Source organism: Leucopleurus acutus (assembly GCF_964270905.1).
Source record: "Leucopleurus acutus genome assembly, chromosome: 16".
In the NCBI taxonomy this organism is placed as follows: Eukaryota; Metazoa; Chordata; class Mammalia; order Artiodactyla; family Delphinidae; genus Leucopleurus; species Leucopleurus acutus.
The window spans coordinates 75,913,246-75,933,577 of NC_139158.1; the positions used below are offsets into that span (position 1 = coordinate 75,913,246).

At 47.1% G+C, this 20,332-nt stretch overlaps 1 protein-coding gene across 1 annotated transcript in view; it reads right to left on the reverse strand.

Moving 5' to 3' along the window:
* Nucleotides 1–11,387: 11,387 nt before the first annotated feature.
* KCNB1 (potassium voltage-gated channel subfamily B member 1) overlaps nucleotides 11,388–20,332 on the reverse strand; it is a 106,312-nt gene continuing 97,367 nt past the window's right edge. Inside the window, exon 3 of the mRNA XM_082858093.1 lies at nucleotides 11,388–17,345. Coding sequence (XP_082714219.1) covers nucleotides 15,336–17,345 — 2,010 coding nt within the window. The 3' untranslated portion in view covers nucleotides 11,388–15,335. The remainder of the gene's footprint in view (nucleotides 17,346–20,332) is intronic.

The window sequence follows — 20,332 nt, forward strand, 5'->3', positions numbered from 1 at the left end:
TGTTATTTTTCTGGTCTTGATTTCATTTATTTCTTTTCTGATCTTGGTCATTTCCTTCCTTTTGCTGACTTTGGTCTTCTTTTTCTGGTTTCTTGAGGTGTAAAGTTAGGTTGCTTTTTGAGATTTTTTGTTGTTGTTAATGTACGTGTTTATAGCTATAAAATTCCCTCTTAGAACTGCTTTTGATGCATTCAATAAGTTTTGGAATATTGTATTTCCATTATTGTTTATTTCAAAATACTTTTTGATTTCCTCTTTGACTCATTGGTTGTTCAGGAATGTGTTGTTTCATTTCCACATATTTGTGAATTTTCCAGTTATTAATTTCTAGTTTCATATCATTGTGGTCAGAAAACATACTTGGTCAGGTAAAAATCTTCTTATATTTGTTAAGACTTGTTTTGTGAACTAATATGATCTATCCTGGAGAATGTTACATGTGAATTTGGGGGTTGTCGGATGGAATGTTCTGTATATGTCTTTTAGGTCCATTTAGTCTAAAGTATAGTTCAAATCTAGGTTTCCACATTGATTTTCTGTCTGGGTGATCTATCCATAGTTGAAAGTGGTACTCTAATCCACTCAAATCCCTACTTAAATCTCCTACTATTATTGTATTGCTGTCTATTTGTCCCTTCAGATCTGTTAGTATTTGTTTAATATATTTAGGTTCTCTTATGTTAGGTGCCTATATATTTACAATTGCCATATCTTCTTGATGAATTGACCCTTTTATCATTGTATGAAGTCTTTCTTTGTCTCTTACAGTTTTTGACTTGAAGTCTATTTTGTCTGATATAAGTATAGCTTACCTTTGCTCTCTTTTGGTTTCTATTTGCGTGGAATATCTTTTCCACCCTTTCATTTGCAGCCATTGTGTGTCTTTAAAGTTGAAGTGAGTCTCTTGTAGGCATCATATACTTGGGTCTAGTTTTTTTTTTTTTTTTTCTTTATCCATTTAGCCACTCTTTTTTTTTTTTTTTCTTTTTTTGCGATACGTGGGCCTCTCACTGTTGTGGCCTCTCCCGTTGGGGAGCACAGGCTCCGGACGCGCAGGCTCAGCAACCATGGCTCATGGGCCCAGCCGCTCCGCGGCATGTGGGATCTTCCCGGACCGGGGCACGAACCCATGTCCCCTGCATCGGCAGGCAGACTCAACCACTGCGCCACCAGGGAAGCCCTGGGACCAGATTCTTGATGGCAGACGTTTCCATTTTTATTTGCCTGGACTATGATAACTCCATTATCGTCAGAACAATAGCAGATAAGGAAATATCTGAGTGAATAGGATAGACTATTATGTTTCTCTTGAGTTCTTTGAAGTATGTTTAATATTTGAGAGTGAAAGTTACAAACAAATAAAAAAATAAAAACATTTCTTTTAAGGTAGGTATACTGGCCATAAATTTCTTCAGTTTTTGTTTGTCTGAGAAAAATCACTATTTCTTCTTCACTTTTTTTTTTTTTTGGACACGCTCTGCCGCTTGCAGGATTTTACTTCCCTGATCAGGGATTGAACCCGTGCCCTGGGCAGTGAAAGCGCTGAGTCCTAACCACTGGACTGTCAGGGAATTCCCTCTCCTTCACTTTTGAAGAATAATTTTGGAGGGTCCAGAATTGTAGGCTTTTTTTTTTTCTTTCTTTCAACACTTTAAATATTTCATTCCACTCTCTTCTTGCTTTCATGGTTTCTGAGGAAAAGCTGGATGTAATTCTTATCTTTGTTCCTCTAAAGGAGAGGTGTTTTTTTCCTTGGGCTTCTTTCAGGATTTTTTCTTTTTCCTTTCCTTTCCTCTTTCTCTCCCTCCCTCCCTCCCTCTCTTCCTTCCTTCCTTCCTTCCTTTCTTTTTCATTTTGGTCAGTTAGTTTCATAGGCATTCCGAGGGAGAAGAGAGGGGAAGGAACACGTGGAATTTAAGGAATTTCAGTCTTCGGCATCCCAGTTCCCCCAGCCGGGCTCAGAAGGTCTTCCTATTAATGATCCCAGGACCGATAAGATAGGTCACAGTGGAGGTTTGGGGTACTTGGGTTCATCATGACAATAAGTGCCACCGTCTACTACCATGACGACGGGCCAAGCCTAATGCCACTTAGGTCTAAACTGACACCACGCTGCAAAATAGCTGCCACACTCGGCAGGCACAGGCGAGAATCAGAGACCTGAGGAGGGGACTCGCCCAAGGTCACACGGTAGTCGAGACTCACCCCTCTGCTCCTCTTTTCAGCAGCGCAAGGGCAGCGCTCAGTAGGACAACTGCTCTCGTGCATGCACTTCCCGGTGAAGACAGAAGCCTGGCAGGGGCTCAGCCTCTTCAGATTCTACCTCCCGCCTCGGTCAAATGAGCCAACATGCGCCTCCACGCATTCCACGACGACCCCACCGCGCTCGAATCCCCGCCCCTTCCCCTCCCCCACCCCCTCCTGGGTGCTCACCTGCACCCAGCTGCAGCCCAGGACAGTCTTCTGAGCTTCCAGAGGGACAATGGTTGGGGGCGAGAGGCCCTGGTGCAAGAAGTGAACTGTGGCGACCCCCGCCTGCGAGGCGTCAAGGAGAGAGTGGCCATGGAGCAGGACCCGGATCCCTGGAGAGGTGGATTCGACCGCGCTGGAAAGCAGCTGAGCAGCAGCCGCTGGGTGGGCCAGCACTCAGCTCTCTCAGGACTTTTTCTTATCTTTGATTCTCTATAGTCTGAAAATCACACGCCTGGGTGTAGGGTGCTTTTTGTCTGTTTGTTTTTTGTGTTTTGTTTGCATTTATCCTACTTTGTGTTCTCCCAACTTCCTGGATCTGTGGTTTGCTGTCTGACATTACTTTGCAGAGATAGTCAATCATTATTTTTTCAAATATTTCGTTTGTTTGTCTTTTCATCTCTTTCTGGTGTTCCCATTACATATATGTTAAACCTTTTGTAGTTACCTACAGTGCTTGTATATTCTCTTCTCTTTTTTTCAGTCCTTGTTCTCTTGGCTTTTCAGCTTTTGAGTTTCCCCTCTGCTGGAGGGAGGAATTTACATTCTATTGGAGGGAGTAAACAATAAGCAAGATGAACACATAAAATACAGTGTGTCAGAGGGTGTAATCGTTATGGAGAACAATAAAGCAGAGAAGGGGATGGATTGGGAGATGTGTGCATGTGAGGGGGGTCAGTGTGGGAGGCTGCTACTATAAATAGGGAGTGAGCCACTGTGACTAGCCTGGAGAAGATGTTCCAGGTAGAAGGGAGAGCCAGAGCAAAAGCCCTAGGGTGGAAGTGTGCTTGGTGTATTGGAAAATTGGCTGGTGGCTAATGTGCGTGATGGAGAGTGAAGGAAGTAAAGAGTAATAAGATAGGAGGTCAGAGAGGGTGGAAGGGTCTGAGAGGGGGGCCAGAAAGGAGCAGCATCACTAGATAAACCCATGGTGGGCATGTTTGAGGACAGCAATGAGGCCAGTGACAATGGAGTGAAGCATCCTTAGGGGAGAGCAGGGGGAGACGAAATCAGAGCAGCAGGCAGGGGCCAGGGGATGTATGGCCTTGTAGACAATGCCGAGGACTTTGGATTTTATTCAAAATGTGATGGGAAGCCTTTGGAAGGTTTTGACAGAGAAGTGACATGATCGAACTGACAGTTTGACAGGATCCCTCTGGCCACTGTGTTGAGAAGGGCCTGAAAGGGATCAAAGGCGGAAATAGGGAGCCTGGGCTGGAGGCTGCTGCAATCATTAGGCAACAGACGACGACAAGCTGGCCCAGAGCTATGGCAGCGGAGGGGTGAGAAGTGCAGATTCCAGATCTATTTTGAAGGCAGAGCCCACAGGAACCACTGAAAGGCCATTCATTTCAGAACTGTTTGCTACAGCAAAAGTTTGGAAGCAACTTGAATGTTCAGCTGTAGGAGTCTAGCAGTTACTGTGTACAATAGAATAGAACGTAGGCTTGCAAAAGAATGAGGAAGCTCTTCGTGTGTCCATACAGCATGATTTTCAAGATATATTAAATGAAAAAAGCAAAGTGCAGAACAGTGTAAATGTTACTATTTGTGTGGGGTAAAACCAAACACACACACTTATACCTGTGTGTGTGTGTGTGTGTGTGTGTGTTTGCCAAGAATGTCTCTGGAGGTATATATGAGGAACTGGTAGCAGTAGTTGCTTCTGGAGACAGGGGGCCTGGGGTCTAGAGGTGTGAGGGAAATTTCACTTTTCAATATACTTTTTGGAGTTTGAATTTTGTACCTCTTCCAGTGGTTCTCAACTGGAGGTGATTTTGTCCCTCAGGGGACATCTGGCCATGTCTAGAGACATTTTTGGTTGTCACAGCTGGGGAGAGGGTGTTCTTGGGATCTAGTGGGTGGAGGCCAGGGACGCTGCTAAACATACTACGGCGTGTAGGACAGCCCCCATCACAAAGAATGATCCAGCCCCAGATGTCAATAGTGCTGAGGCTGAGAAACCCTGGTCTATGGAAAAAATAAAAGTTCCATTTTTTAAGGACAGTCTTTTATTCTGAGATAATATTTTTTTGAGGAGAATTGAAATATCTTTTGTTTTACTAGGAAATGGTGATAGTACACGGTCGTTACTTTGGCAAAAAAACCCAAAATGCCAGCAAGGCTTATATACTTCCCCAAACTGAATTGGCAATTTAATTGGCCTATGAAATTCTAAAGTTAGAAACTACTCTTTCCAGGCTTTGAAATGTAGTGATTTTAAAATATGTCCACAAATTCTTCCTTACTTTTGTCTTTATGAGGTGCAATTCCTCTTAACTTTTTTTTTTTCTTTTTGCCATGCAGCATGTGAGATCTTAGTTCCCCAGCCAGGGATTGAACTCATGCCCCCTGCATTGGAAGTGTGGAGTCTTAACCATTGGACTGCCAGGGAAGTCCCCAATTCCTCTTATCTTGAGTATGAGCTAATGAATAGAATTTGGTAGAAGTGATGCTGTCTGATTTCTGAGACTAGGTCACAAAAGGCATTGTGCTTCCTCCTCGCTTTCTCTGTCTTTGATCACTCACTCTGGAGGAAACCATCTGTCATGCTGTAAGAACATTCAAGAAGTCCTGTGGAGCGGCTCACATGGTGAGGAACTGAGGCCTCCTGCCAACAGCCAGCAGGAACCTGAGGCCTCCTGAGCCATGTCAGAATCAGATCTTCCAGCCTCAGTCCAGCCTTCAGATGACTGCAGCTAATGTCTTGATTGCAGTGTCATGAGAAACTGCTCCCCACCCCACCAGCCAGAACTACTCAGCTAAAGACCCTCCTGAATACCTGACCCACTAAAACTATGAGATAATAAATGTTTCAAGCTACTAAGTTTGGGGGAAACTTGTTACACAGCAATGGATAACTAATATAGAAATCATCAAGCCCTGTCAATCAAGGTGATCACAAAAGGGCAACGTATGAGCAGAGTAACCTGTCCACAGATTTTTTTTTTTTTTTTTTTTTTTGCGTTATGCAGGTCCCTCACTGCTGTGGCCTCTCCCGTTGCGGAGCACAGGCTCCGGATGCGCAGGCTCAGTGGCCATGGCTCACGGGCCCAGCCGCTCCACGGCATGTGGGATCTTCCCGGACCGGGGCACGAACCCGTGTCCCCTGCATCGGCAGGCGGACTCCCAACCACTGTGCCACCAGGGAAGCCCCGCAGATGTTTTTATTTGGCTACTACAGGACCAAAAGAAAAAAACAGAATTAGTTGTTAACACTAAAAAGTTGGGCTACTTCCCATAAAAATCAAGATTTCTGACTTGTCTGAAAAAGTCTGAGGACCAGGATCTGGCATTGCCAGGCCTGCATCTCTGTGTGGTGACTGAATAGAGTTCACCCCTTTAGACAGGGAATGGGATCTTCCGTTCGCCACACTCACCACTGCTCCCTATGTGTCTTAGCTGGGTTGCTTTACTCAGTTATGTTACCTGCTTAACTTCTGTAGGCATTTGAGCTTATAAGTTGTATTGGGAGACATTTTTATGAGGTATCAAGGCTAGGAATACCCAGGCATCGTTGACATGAGAGTCAAATGACCAGAACTGGGGTTCCATGGACACAGCATGGGTTAGGTGACCACTGCTTGCATATGGGGATGACAAGTCAGTCATGTTTTCATGCCTCCTCTCTTTCAGATGAAGAGAAACAGTCAGCGCTGCTTCTCCAGGTCCCCAGGCTCTCCAATTCAGCCTCCCTTACAGATCTTCACACCCTCACCTCCCTGTGCCCTCCAGAAAATAAACCACCAAGCTTGTTTTCTCCATACCTTTTTTTATTGAACTCTGCAGACTCATTAAGGGACCATTTGCTTAGCAACTCTTAAACATTTGGACGTATTTTACAAGACAGGACAGCAGCTGGAGGTCACAATGTCATCTCATCACATGCATAAAAAGACACTGGGTTTTGTGTGGTTTGGTTTCCTCGTGTGTGTGTGTGTGTGTGTGTGTGTGTGTGTGTGTGTATGATGCTCATCTTCACCTTTACAGGAAGGACTAGAGACATCAACTGACCAGAGATGAACAGAACCCATGAACGTGACCCCGAGAAAAGAGTGGCTAAGGACATTGGTCATTTATGGCTAATGTGATTGGCCCCCATTATGGGTGGGGCGATCAGAATGGCTTTGCTGGCAGAAAAGCCTCAACCTCACACCATGGTTCCTGGGAGAGACAGAGGGTCTTAGCTGATGGGACCAGGGAGCATGCTACCATGGGGGGGCGTTGGGCTCAGAAAAAAGGAAGACCATTGGCTCTCAAAGCTGGAGGACAGGGTGGCCCTGTTTTCCAGCTCAGTTCCCACGGCTCAGGGAATGCGATCCAGTTTCCAGATACCAGCTCCCACATTCCTGCCCCCAGCAAGTCCCAGACCAGGGGAAACTGTTACCTTGGACCCTTGGCCTAGCCTATTGGAAAACCACCTTGTAGTCTCCCGTGGGCTAGTGTGAGCTAAACTAGAGCGCGAGGCTGAAAATGCAGGATAGGAGGGTCAAAAAGAGGCTGGGGCTGTCCCCATAGCCCCCTGGAAGTGTAGCTCTGAGAAGACCCTTAGGGCAGAAAATTTGACCGTCATCTTGACCACCAATTGAGTCAAAGAACAGATGACACCGATGGGGCTTCCGGGCTTCAGTGGGAGGAGCCTCCCATTTCTCCTTCCTTCCCAGTTAGGAAAACCTCAAGCCAGGTGAGAACGAATGAACTCCTCTCTCCACTCACACATTCACTCATTCATTCATTCACTCAGAAGTCACTCATTTACACAACCACTCAAAAAAAAAAACCAAACACGGGTTGGGTGACCACTATGTGCCAGAGTCATATGTTGGGAGATAACCCTGAGTTCCTTGACCTTGGATTGAAGCCAGGACAGGCCTGGAGGGCAAAGGGGCCACAGCTGCACAGCCCAGCAGCTCCTGATTGTCCTCTTCTCCACCCTGCAGGCATCCGGAGCTCAGATGTCAAGCTCATCAGAGAGAGACCTCAAAGCCCTGGTGAAGACCAGGGAGCCTGAGCCCCGCTGTGGAGAAGTCCAGATCTCAGGGGCATCTTCTTTTTTTTTAAATTTATTTATTTTATTTATTCTTTTTTTTTTTTTTTTTAGCTGCGTTGGGTCTTCATTGCTGCGCGTGGGCTTTCTCTAGTTGAGGCGAGCAGGGGCTGCTCTTCACTGCGGTGCGCGGGCTTCTCATTGAGGTGGCTTCTCTTGTTGCGGAGCATGGGCTCTAGGCACAGGGGCTTCAGTAGTCGTGGCATGCAGGCTCAGTAGTTGTGGCTCACAGGCTCTAGAGCACAGGCTTAGTAGTTGTGGCACACGGCACACTTAGTTGCTCCGTGACATGTGGGATCTTCCTGGACCAGGGCTCGAACCCGTGTCCCCTGCATCGGCAGGCGGATTCTTAACCACTGCGCCACCAGGGAAGCCCCTCATGGGCATCTTCTTCTGCGCTTCCCTCCTTGTTTTCCAAACCTGGATTAGTTTAGGGAGGCAGGAAGTATGCAACAATCCACGCAGGACTCTGGAGAGCATCCTAATGGGACAGAATTGGGAGTTTTCTTCATTTTCCAGAATCGTCATCTCATTGCAGCCAGCAACTTGAGCTATTTCTGTAGGGCAGAGCCTCAGAGGGGGGATCTCGGAAACTGGGTTTTTGTTTAATTTTGGGAGGAAGGCAGCTGCTCAGACTATCCATCAAAACCTATGGCTTTGCCTCATCCTATAATGAAGCAACCTGAGACTTCCTGGACTTGAGGATGAAGCCTCACTTCCTCCAAGCCCACCATACACAGTTAGCTGGAACTTTAAAACCTCTTTCGTCACATGCTGTCCTTGGAGCATGCGGTATCCAGACTCACTTGGGAAGGGCTACAGAGGTGGGAAGAGCGAGCATTCAACCTGCAGGTAGCCGAAGCCTCGTTTTGTTGTCAAACTAGACTGCGGCTGTCTCTTTCTTTTGGCCCTCCTGGACTTACTTCATTGGGTGGGGACTCTCAAGGGTCTTGAATGGGATTTCCTGTTTAATTTGCCAAAAAAAAAAAAAAAAAAAAAAGCCCTTTAGGGATGGTACCATGTGCTATTGCCTGGCCAGTTTGTTCATTAGGCAGCCGGCGAGTGGGTAAAGGAAAATTGTATCTCATGTACAGAAAGCCTGAGGCCTATGAGGGCCCAGGGCCTGGGCAGAAGGGCTGAAGCACCGTGAGAAGGCCGCCCAAACAGGGGGGCTGCTCCTTGGCTGGCCTGGGGGAGGGGAGCACGAGCCTCATCCCACACATGTGGTCCCTGTCAGGGAACTGGGGGTGGATAAGCGACCAGCAGAGTCACTAAAACTGTCCAAGATGGGGAGCCCAGAGGATCAGGGTATCCTGCTGCCACTTCCCTCCCTGACATTCCCCCAGAAAGCTCCACATTCTAGAATCTGAGTTTCTGCTAACTGTGCTCTCTGCCTGTGCCCCAGTTGCTTGAGCCTGTGCTCAGATGTTCAAACCACACACCCGCACACATGCATACATTGGAAGTGGGTGGGGCGGAGGTGCTGGAGAGAGAACTTCTCCAGACGTTCAGTTTGGTCAGCATGCAGTGCTAGGTTCCCTCAGCAACATCCGTTTTGTACATCAGCTAGCCTGTCTTTAAACACCTGTGCTGTCAGAGAGCTCATTACCCAACATGGCATCGAGTTCCATGGTGAGGCAGGCCCACCTATTAGAAGTGCTTCCTTAATTTGAGCCGAAATTGACTGCCCTGTCCCTTTCATGCAGGAGAAACTTTCAGAGACTGGCATGCAGACATAATGTGGGCAGGTGGGCTCTCCCTCAGGTGAACTGCATCCCTTTCCCCGCCAACCTTTAGATCTTTCCAGGATCTTTGCAAGAAGGAATGGAGAGTGAGTTAGCAGTGAAGATGAGGGGTCACTCGATTAACAGAGTCCCTTCCAAATCCATGTCTTCAAGACGTCATTTTGGGGAGTTCAGGAGAAATTCCAGGTTAAGCCAATATCAAGGCCAGTGGATGGAAACCCAGACTACACAACTTCTAGATGAAAACGGCCATGGGCAAGGGTGTTTGCTTATCTGGGCATCAAACCTAGCAAATGACTGGGAGACAATTTTGTTGTTGTTGTTCTTCTTGTGCAGTAGTTGAAAAAAATCTTGTCTGTTTTAGTTGGCTCTGGTTCAAACCAGATTACCAGGAATTTGGGGGCGGTGGGAAAACGCTGATTAGAATCTCAGTCCAGAATTTGTACTTCGGATGGTTTCCTCTTGGGGTTGACCCAACAGGGATGGCTCACTGCCATCTGGGGGTCCTGATTTGGTTCAGATCTCTGACCTGGGCAGAGGCCAGAGCCCTGTAGCTGACAGTGAGGCAGGTGGGATATGAAAATCTATAGATGCAAGATGGAGATGATCTGGGCTTACGTCATCTTCCTGCATGAGCTGATGGATGGAGAATCATTTCCTGCTGAAGATCCTGCTTCGTGAGATGTCCTCTGCCTACCCGAGGCCTGGAAACTGCCTGGTGGAATTAATTATCAAGATAGTCCAGACACTCCCCGAGGCCTGGATAGGAGGAAGCTGGAAAAATACCACTGCCCTTGCCACGAATGTCTGGCTCTATGGAGCCAGGCAACTGGAAAGGGAAGGGGAGATGAGATGGCAGATTCTGGGGACGCGTCTTCTCAGGATTTGGCTGCAAGCTTGTCTGGCCACTGTTTTTTGGTAAGCCTGTTGGAAATGGATTGAAATGAAGAGCTGATAAAAAGTTGATGAGATCTGAGGCCCAGGATTTTCTCTAAGTTTCGCAAGAACCTGAAAGTGCCCTGACCTTCAGATCCAATTGATGTCACAGGAGAGCAGGGCGCTGGGCATGGCAACAGGCCAGCCAAGAGGGGTTTAGGCGTCTTCTGAATCTCAGAAATGCCAGAGGGAGGTTTTCTCGCACGAGATTTTACATTCCAAGATCTCTGGAAATGAACAAACTCAGTCCCTTTAGATCCCCGGAACGGCGTGGAGGATGAGCTCAACCATCCCACATCCCATCCTGATTTTAAGGGCCATCTGTAGCCCTGCTTCCCCTGGTTTCACTCCTGCATCTGTGTTCTGGAGTTTTAAGAACAATAAATAGAACAGACAGAATGAGGAAAGTAACAGGTCAACAGATTCTAGGCCTTGTGTCAGGAAATGCCTGCACGAGGGAGTCGGACCCCAAAGTCTCTCCCCACCTCCAGGAAATCAGAAACGAAAAGAAGAAGAAAAAACACGATCCAAGGAGCAACAGGAGGAAATGAAGGAGACCAGAAGGTATCAGCTGCGATTATGACCAACAATAAAACCCCTAAGATGTTATTCCGTATTACAAAAGAAGAAATTAGACTCAATGGCCCAATTATAAATTTGCTAAAAATACATATATATATATTTTATCCGAACAGAAAAATAGACTACTCTGAGATGCGTGGACATCCTATGATGTAGTCACGCATCAGATACTTCTAGAGCCAGAAAAATGGCGACAGAAAATGCAGAGGTAACTCTTATTTCTGGGTGTAGCCAGGGCTGGTTTGAGTCGCCCTGGGTTGAGTGAAAGCATTTGGATGCTGTCATATAAGCAGTGGGAGGCGAGGAAATTTTAGCTCAGGGCTGCAGGTTCTCCACTGTCCTGCTGGGGGAGTCAGGGGAAGCCCCCTTTTAACGCCTGCCAACTTCGCAGCAGTAGAAAAAGTCCTTTCTCAAAGGATCACATGCTAGAGGCTTCTCACCACATTGGATTCAAAGTTACTTGACTGGAGGCTGAAGCCCGGGGTCGTGTTACTTGAGACTAGTTGGCAGAGAAATGAGGAAAGGAGAGAGAGAGAGAGAGAGAGAGAGAGAGAGAGAGAGAGAGAGACACCTGGCATTAGTGACCCTTGTCCATGGTGAAGTTTAAATTTCCCCCTGCCCATGGACTATACACTCCAGCCATAACTTGGAGCAAGACAGAAATATACAACAGTTACAAACATCAACAATACATTACAGTTTTACAGAAGAGAATACGGTTCTGTTTTTTCTGCTCAGAAACGTGGATCTTATTCAGAGAAAGGGCAGGGGTGAGGCTTACAGTTACTAAGACACGGCGGAGGAGAGGTCAGGAATCAGTCTGAAAAAGTTTGTATCACCAGCAATTCAAAGGGGCAGAAGCCAGGTGGGTTGAAAGGGAATGGCCTCCTCAGGATTTTGCCGTTTCCCCATCGTCATCGTCTTCCTTTCTTGACCCCCAGTGCTTTTAGAGAAAGGGGCTTCACAGGAATGAATGTTCTTTCCTCTTTTTTCTTTCCCCATTAAGTGTGCTTAAGGTAAAATTCCTAAAGAAGGCACTGAGAAATCTACTGCACCGAAGTCCTATTGCTTCTTTGCCCCAAGATAAAAAGGTGAATAAACGGAGGACTCCCCCAGAGCTCTCCCACCTCTCTCTGCGGGTCGTGGACAGTCCCCTGTGTGATCAGGACACAGAGCTACCTGGTCCCTAGCCCTTTTTGATAATGGTGTAAGTTTGGTGGGGTTCTTGATGAGTTTTACTGAATTTGCCAAAGGGACCAGGCATCCATTCACCTCCAGTCCCTAGATTCATTTCTTTGGGATGACTCATTTTTTTTCCCCACTTTCGTTGGTTTAGGAATGGGTGGTACGTGGACCATCAAGTTAAAGCCAGTATTTGCCTCCAAACTATTGCTTTCCTCTCCTCCATCAACACCCGTCTATCAAGGTTAGCTTCTCACTGGAGACTCAGGTAGATATCCCAGTGCGCGTACACAGGTACATGTAGGGTGTACACATATTAAAAATCTGGGTATGTTTCTTTTTGGCAGGTGGGGGCCTGGGAGAACTGACAATACTCTATTTTGAATCGGCACAGGGTAAAAGCTATATTCCTACAATACATCCACAAGTAAAAGGAAAACCCAAAACAAAACGCAATACTTTCTAAGCATAGTATATGCTGAGTTTCAGTTATTCTGTTTCTATAAGAACTCTATAGGACTCTGGCTATTAAGCCTGAAAAGGTAGGTTCTTAATGATACTTCTGAATTCATCCTTCAAAAGTGACTCAATAAAATGCTACTTTAAGTTCAGACAAAATACATGAGGAAGGAAGGGGTAGGTCCTGCATGACCACACAAGGCAGAAAGGGCCTTTGGTTAGAGACAAGGAGAGTTGCACCAATTGGTTATTCGTTTAAAAAAAAAAAGAAAGAAAGAAATCGTTTCTAATCTGTACACTTCTCGTCTGCTTCAACCAGCAAATGAAATGCCTCGATTTGAAGAAGGGGTGGTAAGTTCCTTCTCGCTATATATGGCTATATTTAAACATGTTCACTTTCCTGATATGTAAAATAGACTATATTATTATTATTAATTTTTACAGATAGCATCAGCTCTAAAAAATCTGAATCGGAAATCACAACTATTTACTTTTATCAAAAAGCATTTGTTTGTTTTCCCTGAATTTTCACATTTGTGCTGATGGCGGATGTAAATGGTGATGGAAACAAAGAGACGTGAGATGGCCCAGGGAGGACTGTTCTGCGGCCTTTCCTCCACAGGCCCCCAGCTTGTACTGTATGCTCAGTAAAGCACCTTGGGTGCTTCCTCTCTCTGGTGTGCCACCAGCACAGGCTGACCTCATACTCCCTGTCCCTTAAATCCCTTTGCATTTGCTGCGAGAGTACTCCGAAGATACTTCCAGAGTCAAGATACTTTGTTAATGCAGCAAAAAACAGGACTGCACCCTCTTGGAGGGATCTACAATCCTCGGAGATGCTGAGAAGCAGCATGAACCGGGTGTATACGCAGCAGAGAACACGCGTTTTTAAGGGCAGTGGAATGATGCCACGTCATCATACCTGTGACAGGTTGCCCAACCTCATGCCACTGTGCAGAGTGCAGGCAGAATGACGCCATGATGTCTGTGCACTGACAGGTGGATTGTGCCTTTGTACTAACAGGCAGACCAACAACATATTCTACGAAGGACAGGGAAACCATGTTTTGTTCCATCAGGAAGACACATGCCTGGCACTGTATGGAGGATTGGCAGATCTACACTATCGTACTTGGGACACCATCCTTCAAAATTGTATTAGGAGAACAACATCGGTTCATTGTACTAAAGACAAGCAGATCAATAATGTGTCATCTTTACTGACACATGGGCCAACAGCTTGGCATCCTGCTAACCAGCGGCTCCACTCAGTGTTACTGCCCTGAGGAACGGCCAACACCAACATGCTGTTGGACTAAAATCAGGCAGGCCAACGCCAGGTCATCAAACTAAGACAGGAAGACCAACACCAAGAGATAGACCAGAACCGCTCACAATGCACACAAATACTTATTGCTTTTTTCGGTACTGGCTGCATTGATGGCTGCAGAAAGGAGAGCTGAGCTGTTAATACAGACAGTGACACTGAAAACACACCAACACCTGGTTGACAAGAAAGAGAACAGAGTAAAACACCCAATGCCCAACCGTCTACTTCATTCTTCTGAGATGTTCCTGTTTCCTGTACACATGACTTTACAAGAGGCCCCATGCAGGGGCCAAGAACCCTTCCTGATGCAAGAGGGTTAAGGGGAAGCTTCAGGGGGGCAGGGAAGGAGCCCACAGACTTTGACACAGCAGACAGCAATACCAGCACAGTATCACTCACCGTGGCCAGACACATGCCTGGAGCAAAAACCCAACTGTAGTCCCAACAAGTGGCCCACGGGAAATCATGCTTGTTTTAAAGTGCAAGATGTTGACACTGTCCCTGGTAGAACCTATTTTTGAAAAACATAAAGTGCTTTTTATTTTAACTTTTTTTTTTTTCAAACTTGAATATCACAGGAAACAAAAAAGAATTTCTATTATAGTAAATGCTTTCCCTGCCCCAGCAGGAGGTATTCAAAAGTCTGAACTGGGCATTTCAATTGGGGTTTTTTTTTTTTCCTTTCGTTTTTTTCAGGTAAAAAAAAAAATCAGATTTTATTCTGTTCTTCGGTAACATACAGTCTCTTTGAATAAGCTATTCTTCTGCATATTTGACACTTGCATATCTTTTGAGTCTACACTAGCGATGTACAGAAAGCATTTTCCTTCTATAACCCTAAAGCAATGCTCAGAGTTCATACTGTTGGCTGAGTGCCCGCCTTCTGAACTCTTCCCAGATTGCCAGGGGGCAATTAGAATTGAGTACAAGTGGTGCAACTCACCCTGATGATATCTCAAAATAAAATCTCAGGTACTACGGAATACTGAAGTCAATGAAGACATTTGAGGAAGGGTTTTGCGCTGGGATCGTGGCTTATGGTGCAGTTTTCCCCATGACACAAGCATTCCCTGTAGCCTTCTAACAGTGGGATCCATCCAGCAGGTGATGGACAGAAGTTCCTAGAGGTGGCCAGGCAACACCCAAAACCAAATTGGTCAACCCACTCTTTTAACACCAGCCACTTGTTCCGGCATCCTTCTCCAGCTGAAGCCAGGAGGGATGGTGATCTTGCCCTCAGAGGCTGTGATGGAAAGCCACGAGAGAAGAATGGGGAGTAGGTGGCCTTGGTTATGTCTAGAACGTGGTAGTGGTGGCTGTGAGTTCTGCTCTTGTCATCTTCCAAAGAGGGCCGTGGAGCTGTTACAAGGAGGCGCCATACCCTGTGGCTTGGCCAACTTCACTCTGATGGACCCGTTAACGGCTCTCAAGGTTTTAAGGGAGATTTCTCTGGTCTCTCTTCTTTCTGGGGGCTTTACAAAGCCTTTCTGTTTCAGAAGTCATGCAGAAAAGCTCCACGGCAGGTAAGCTGAACAGCACTCCTCTTTGGACCCTGCCACAAGTCTCTCCTCTGTGTGGAGGTGGTTCAGATGCTCTGATCCCGTGTGCTTCCATGGGCTCCTCCCCCCGGCAACACGCGGACATCGGGGGAGATGTGGTTCTCAAGCTTGCACTTTTCCTGACCACTGGGAGTTTTTCCAGTCAATGCTTCTGTAGAGTAAATACAGTTCTGCCTTAAGAACTTAGGGGAGGTGGGTAAGGGGGAGCTTTCAAAGTGGTTCTTCTCTGATCTTGTCCCGACGCTGAACTTGGGACTAGTGTTCCCGTGGAGGCTCTTGGGGGGGCTGGAGTCCACACTGTAGAGCACCTGCCCCTCATCATCTGTGTCCGCATCAATGTACTGGTGGATACCTGCTTCAAAGTTGAACGCTATTGCTGTGTGTTTCTCTGGCGACCGGGGGGGTGTCCTAGCACTTGCTGTGGTGTAGATGGAGGACTCTGGACTCAGCACAGGCCTGTCCAAGAGTGTGGCACACTCCAGCCCAGCAACAGCTGCCGCAGCACCCCCCCGGTTCCTAAGAGGGTCATGGTACATCCCTAGAACGGGGACTAATGGTCTGGGATCCCCCTCCATGAAGTTGACCTTAAGTGCTCGAAGCTTCAAGGGGTTGGTGGTCTTCATGGAACTCTTTGGGCTCTCAATGAAGAAAGCAGAGGGATGGCTGGCATCAGCGGGGGGGTTGGCCTCCACAAACCTACCACCGGTGGCACCCAGAGCTCCCTGCCAGCCAACCTCTGGGGCCATGCCACCTCCGGTTTTGCTGGGGAGTGATGCCAAAGGGCTGTGGGAGAATCTGGTGGCTTCAGGGAAGTCTGTGGCACAGCTAATGAAGCTATCAATGCTTGACATGCTTCGCATGTCAATGACCCCTTCTGTACGAGTGGGCAGAGGGGCTACGGGGCTGGGGATACTCTCCATTTCAAGTTCTTCCTTTGGTTTGCTCTGTGTTGCTGGCTCCTTAGTATTGAGGATGGGTTGAGACTGTGTCTTGGCCATCTTATTGTACATGTCTTCCAACTGCTGGACGTTCAGGTGCTGAGGACTAGAAGATGATCTGGCCTTCTCAGGGGATCCCTGCTCCTTGGTTTCAAAGGACTTACTTGAGCTGGTTTCAGACAGTGTCCTCTTTGTCCATTTCCATTTGTTGGGAGACAAGTGATTATCTTGCACTTTGTCTTTCTGACCCATGTTCTCTCCACTTTTCTCAACGACAATGTCCATCACCTCGATGCTCCGGGGGAATGCATCCTTCATGTTCATGGATACGATGCTGCCATTTCTCTTGGCTCTCTCCAGAGCCTCTCTCCGCTTGATTGCTTTCTCCTGCCTCTTCTGCTCCTTGTAGAACTCAGAGAAGTTATTGACAATGATGGGGATGGGAAGAGCAATCACCAGGACCCCTGCAATGCAGCAAAGACCCCCCACAATTTTCCCCAGGAGAGTCTTGGGGTAGATGTCTCCATACCCAACGGTCGTCATGGTGATGGTGGCCCACCAGAAAGAGGCTGGGATGCTTTTGAACTTGGTGTCATCCTCATCCTTCTCGGCAAAGAAGACAAGGCTGGAGAAGATCATGATGCCCATGGCAAGGAAGAGGATGAGCAAGCCCAGCTCATTGTAGCTCCTCCGCAGAGTGAAGCCCAAGGACTGGAGGCCAGTGGAGTGACGTGCGAGCTTAAGAATGCGGAGAATACGCATGATGCGGAAGATCTGGACCACGCGGCGGACATTCTGGAACTGCAGCACGCTCTTGTTGGATTCAGTGAGGAAGATGGTGACATAATATGGCAGGATGGCCAACAAGTCAATGGCGTTGAGCGGGCCCTTGAAGAACTTCCACTTTTTAGGGGAGGAGAGGAACCGCAGCAGGTACTCCATGGTGAACCATGCAATACACACGGCCTCCACGTGGGCCAGCTGGGGGTTGTCTGTGGTCTGGCCAAACTCATCAAGGCTCTGCAGCTCGGGCAGTGTGTTGAGAGACAGGGCAATGGTGGAGAGGACGATGAACATGATGGAAATTATGGCAAGGATCTGTGAGGAGAAGAGAGTGGAATTTAGTTATCAACCACCAATGGGATTGTCATCCTAATACTCTGGGTCTGCAGGACATTCCTCAATATTCAAGAGCATTTTCATAGCTCACTAATTACCTAATGACTGGATGTTTGAGCTAAAAAGATTATTTATTCAAATCCATTTATCATACAGACGTGGAAACTGAGGCCCAGAGAACTGAAATGATTTAAAGCTAATCATCAAGCCCAGGGGTCAGTCAATTTTTTCTATAAAGGGCCAGATAGTAAATCTTTTAGACTTCGAAGCCCATGAATTCTTTGTTGCAACCATTTAACTCTGCAGTTATAGCATGAAAACAGCCTTGGATAATACATAAACGAATGAGCATAGCTGTTTCAATAAAACTTTATTTACAAAAACAGGAAGTGGGCTGCAAGCCATAGTTGGCCGTCTCGTGATCTAGACCAGTGGTTCATAACTATTATGGGGTGGGTTACCGCTTTCCCGACATTATACTTATGATAATATCAATAGTTACCCTTTATCGAGCGTTCATTGTATTCAAGGCACGATGCTTGTCACTTTCCATGCAATTCCTTATTTCATTCTTACAACAACCCCATTAAGTTGTACTTCCAATGAAAAGATGAGGAAACTTAGGCTTCCAAAGCTAGTAAGTTGCAGAGCCAGTATTTTAACCTGGGTCTGTCTGACCCCAATACGTGAGCTCTTAAGAATGTGTTAGAAATGAGATGAAAGCTACAGACCTTTTTGCTAAACACTCAAGGTTTTGCAGATGATTTTCAGGGAGGCCTAGACATCCTGGTCTCATGTTATTAACTCCTGAGTATGACTATGAATTTTTGAGGCTAAGGATCACAGCTTAACTACCTTTGAGTCCCCTGGATCAAGAAGAGGGTTTGGTCCAGATGTTTGGGCTCACTGGATGTTTGTTGAATTTAATGGAGCCTAGGCTAATCTACAGCTTATGCAGAAATGCAAGCAGATGTAATAAATTGCTCTAGGGTCTTTTTTTCAAAAATACAAATCCAGTCACATCACTCTCCTGCTCAATAAATTTCCAGGACTCTTCAGGAAAAAATCTAGACTCCTAAACTTATCTATCAGCCCTCCTCCCCACCCCCCAAAAGCTGTCCTCGTCTCATAGACTTGTGCCTCCCTTTCTGCTGCCCCTGCTAAAGGGCAGCGGGTGGGGGTGGGGTCTCCATGCTTGTATCATTTGATCCTGGCTGCCGCTGAGTGGCCAGAGATGGACAGAAAACCCAGGCTGGGCTGAGCCAGTCCACCAAGGAAGATTTGAGTTCAGGGATCCAGGGGTGAGTGGGTTATGGGGGTGGTGAGCCTCTGAATTAAATGGTCAAGTGCGGTCCAGGTCTGAACCAGCTTCATGATAAGCCCAAGCCTCAAGCAACTCTTCACTCACGTTGTAGGGGATCAGAAAAACCATAAAAAATCAGAGAAAGCTGAACCTTTTAGAGAAGCCAGAGGTTAAAGGGAAGAGGCAGAGAGAAGAAGCAGAGAGGACATAGGAGACCTGAAAAGGGTGTAGAGGGCCACAGTTAAATGCTTGGGCTCTGGTGTCAGGCTGTTTTGGATTCAAGTCTCAGTGCTTCCACTTCCTTACCTTTAGTCAGGCATATAACTTCTCTAAGCCTCAGTTTCTTCATCTGCAAAATGGGATGATAATGACAATATCTATCTCAGAGAGCTGCTGTGAAGATTAAATGTGTTAACACATGCAAAGCACTCAGGACAGGTTCCAGCAGCACCTAGTGAATGTCTAATAAATGTTAGCTGTCATCACAGGGGAAATAGCTCAGCCCACACCCTGTCAGCCCAGAACACCCAGCCTCCGAGGGGCCAGATAGTCTTTGCTTCTCGCCCTTGTTCTGAAACTGCCTGCCATGTCCTGAAAGTAAATGCCGCTGCTGCCTGGGTGAGCGTGAGAGGGTTCTGTCCCCTGCAATACATCCCCGATCAGGACACATGGTTGCCGAGTCTCTCTGAGTTTGGCTCTGACCCCCTCTCTTTGGCCTCTCCTGCCACAGGTTCCCAAACTTCACGCTTCCCTAATCACACACTATCGTTGGTCAGTTCTGCAGGTCTGTGCCTCTTCCTCTCTGTCCAGTGAATTCCAATCCATCTTTTAAAATCCAGCCCACATGGCCCCTCCCCGCAGAGGTCATCCCTGGAGGGGCCAGCCACTCCATTCTCTGGGCTCCCTCGTCATTTTGCCAGTGTTGGGGTTCTTAGCACACTACAGCCTATTACAGGGGTGTGTGTGTGTGTGTGTGTGTGTGTGTGTGTGTGAATGTGTCCATCACTGCCCAGAATCTGTAAGCTTTGGGGGGACAGGGATGGATTCTGAGATTCACCTCTGCAACCACAGCGCCTTGGGCAACAGGTTTTCATGGTGTTTCTTGGCTGTGGCTCAAGTTCACGGCCATTTATGGGTCCCGTGGCCTTGGGCATTGCAACTTTCCTTGCCTCAGTTTCCTTATTTGTAAAATGGGGATCCTCCAGTAGTTCTTAACTGGGGATGATTTTGACCCCTCCCCCTTCCCTTGGGGACATTTGGCAAATCCTGCAGAAATTTTTTGTTGTCACGATTTGGAGGAGGGGTGATAATGGCAGCTGGTGGGTGGAGCCAGGGATGCTGTTAAATACAATGCACAGGACAGTCCCCACCAAGGAGAATGATCAGGCCCCAAATGTTAATAGTACCAACGTTGAGAAACTCTGGGATATACCAGCAGTCAGCCCCTCAGGAGCTGTAGAATGAGGGAAAAGAGCTGTTAGCACAGAGCTAGGCACAGAGTGGGTCTGACCTTACAGAGCAGCCAGCTGGGACCTCGGGGCTGAGCCCCTGCAGTGGAGCTGCTACAGTTTCTGACTCCTGGCCCTGAGGGCAGCTGCAGGAGAATGGAGCAGATTCCTGGGGAGTCTGTTCCTTTAAGACCTGGGAGATCTCATTTCCCCCA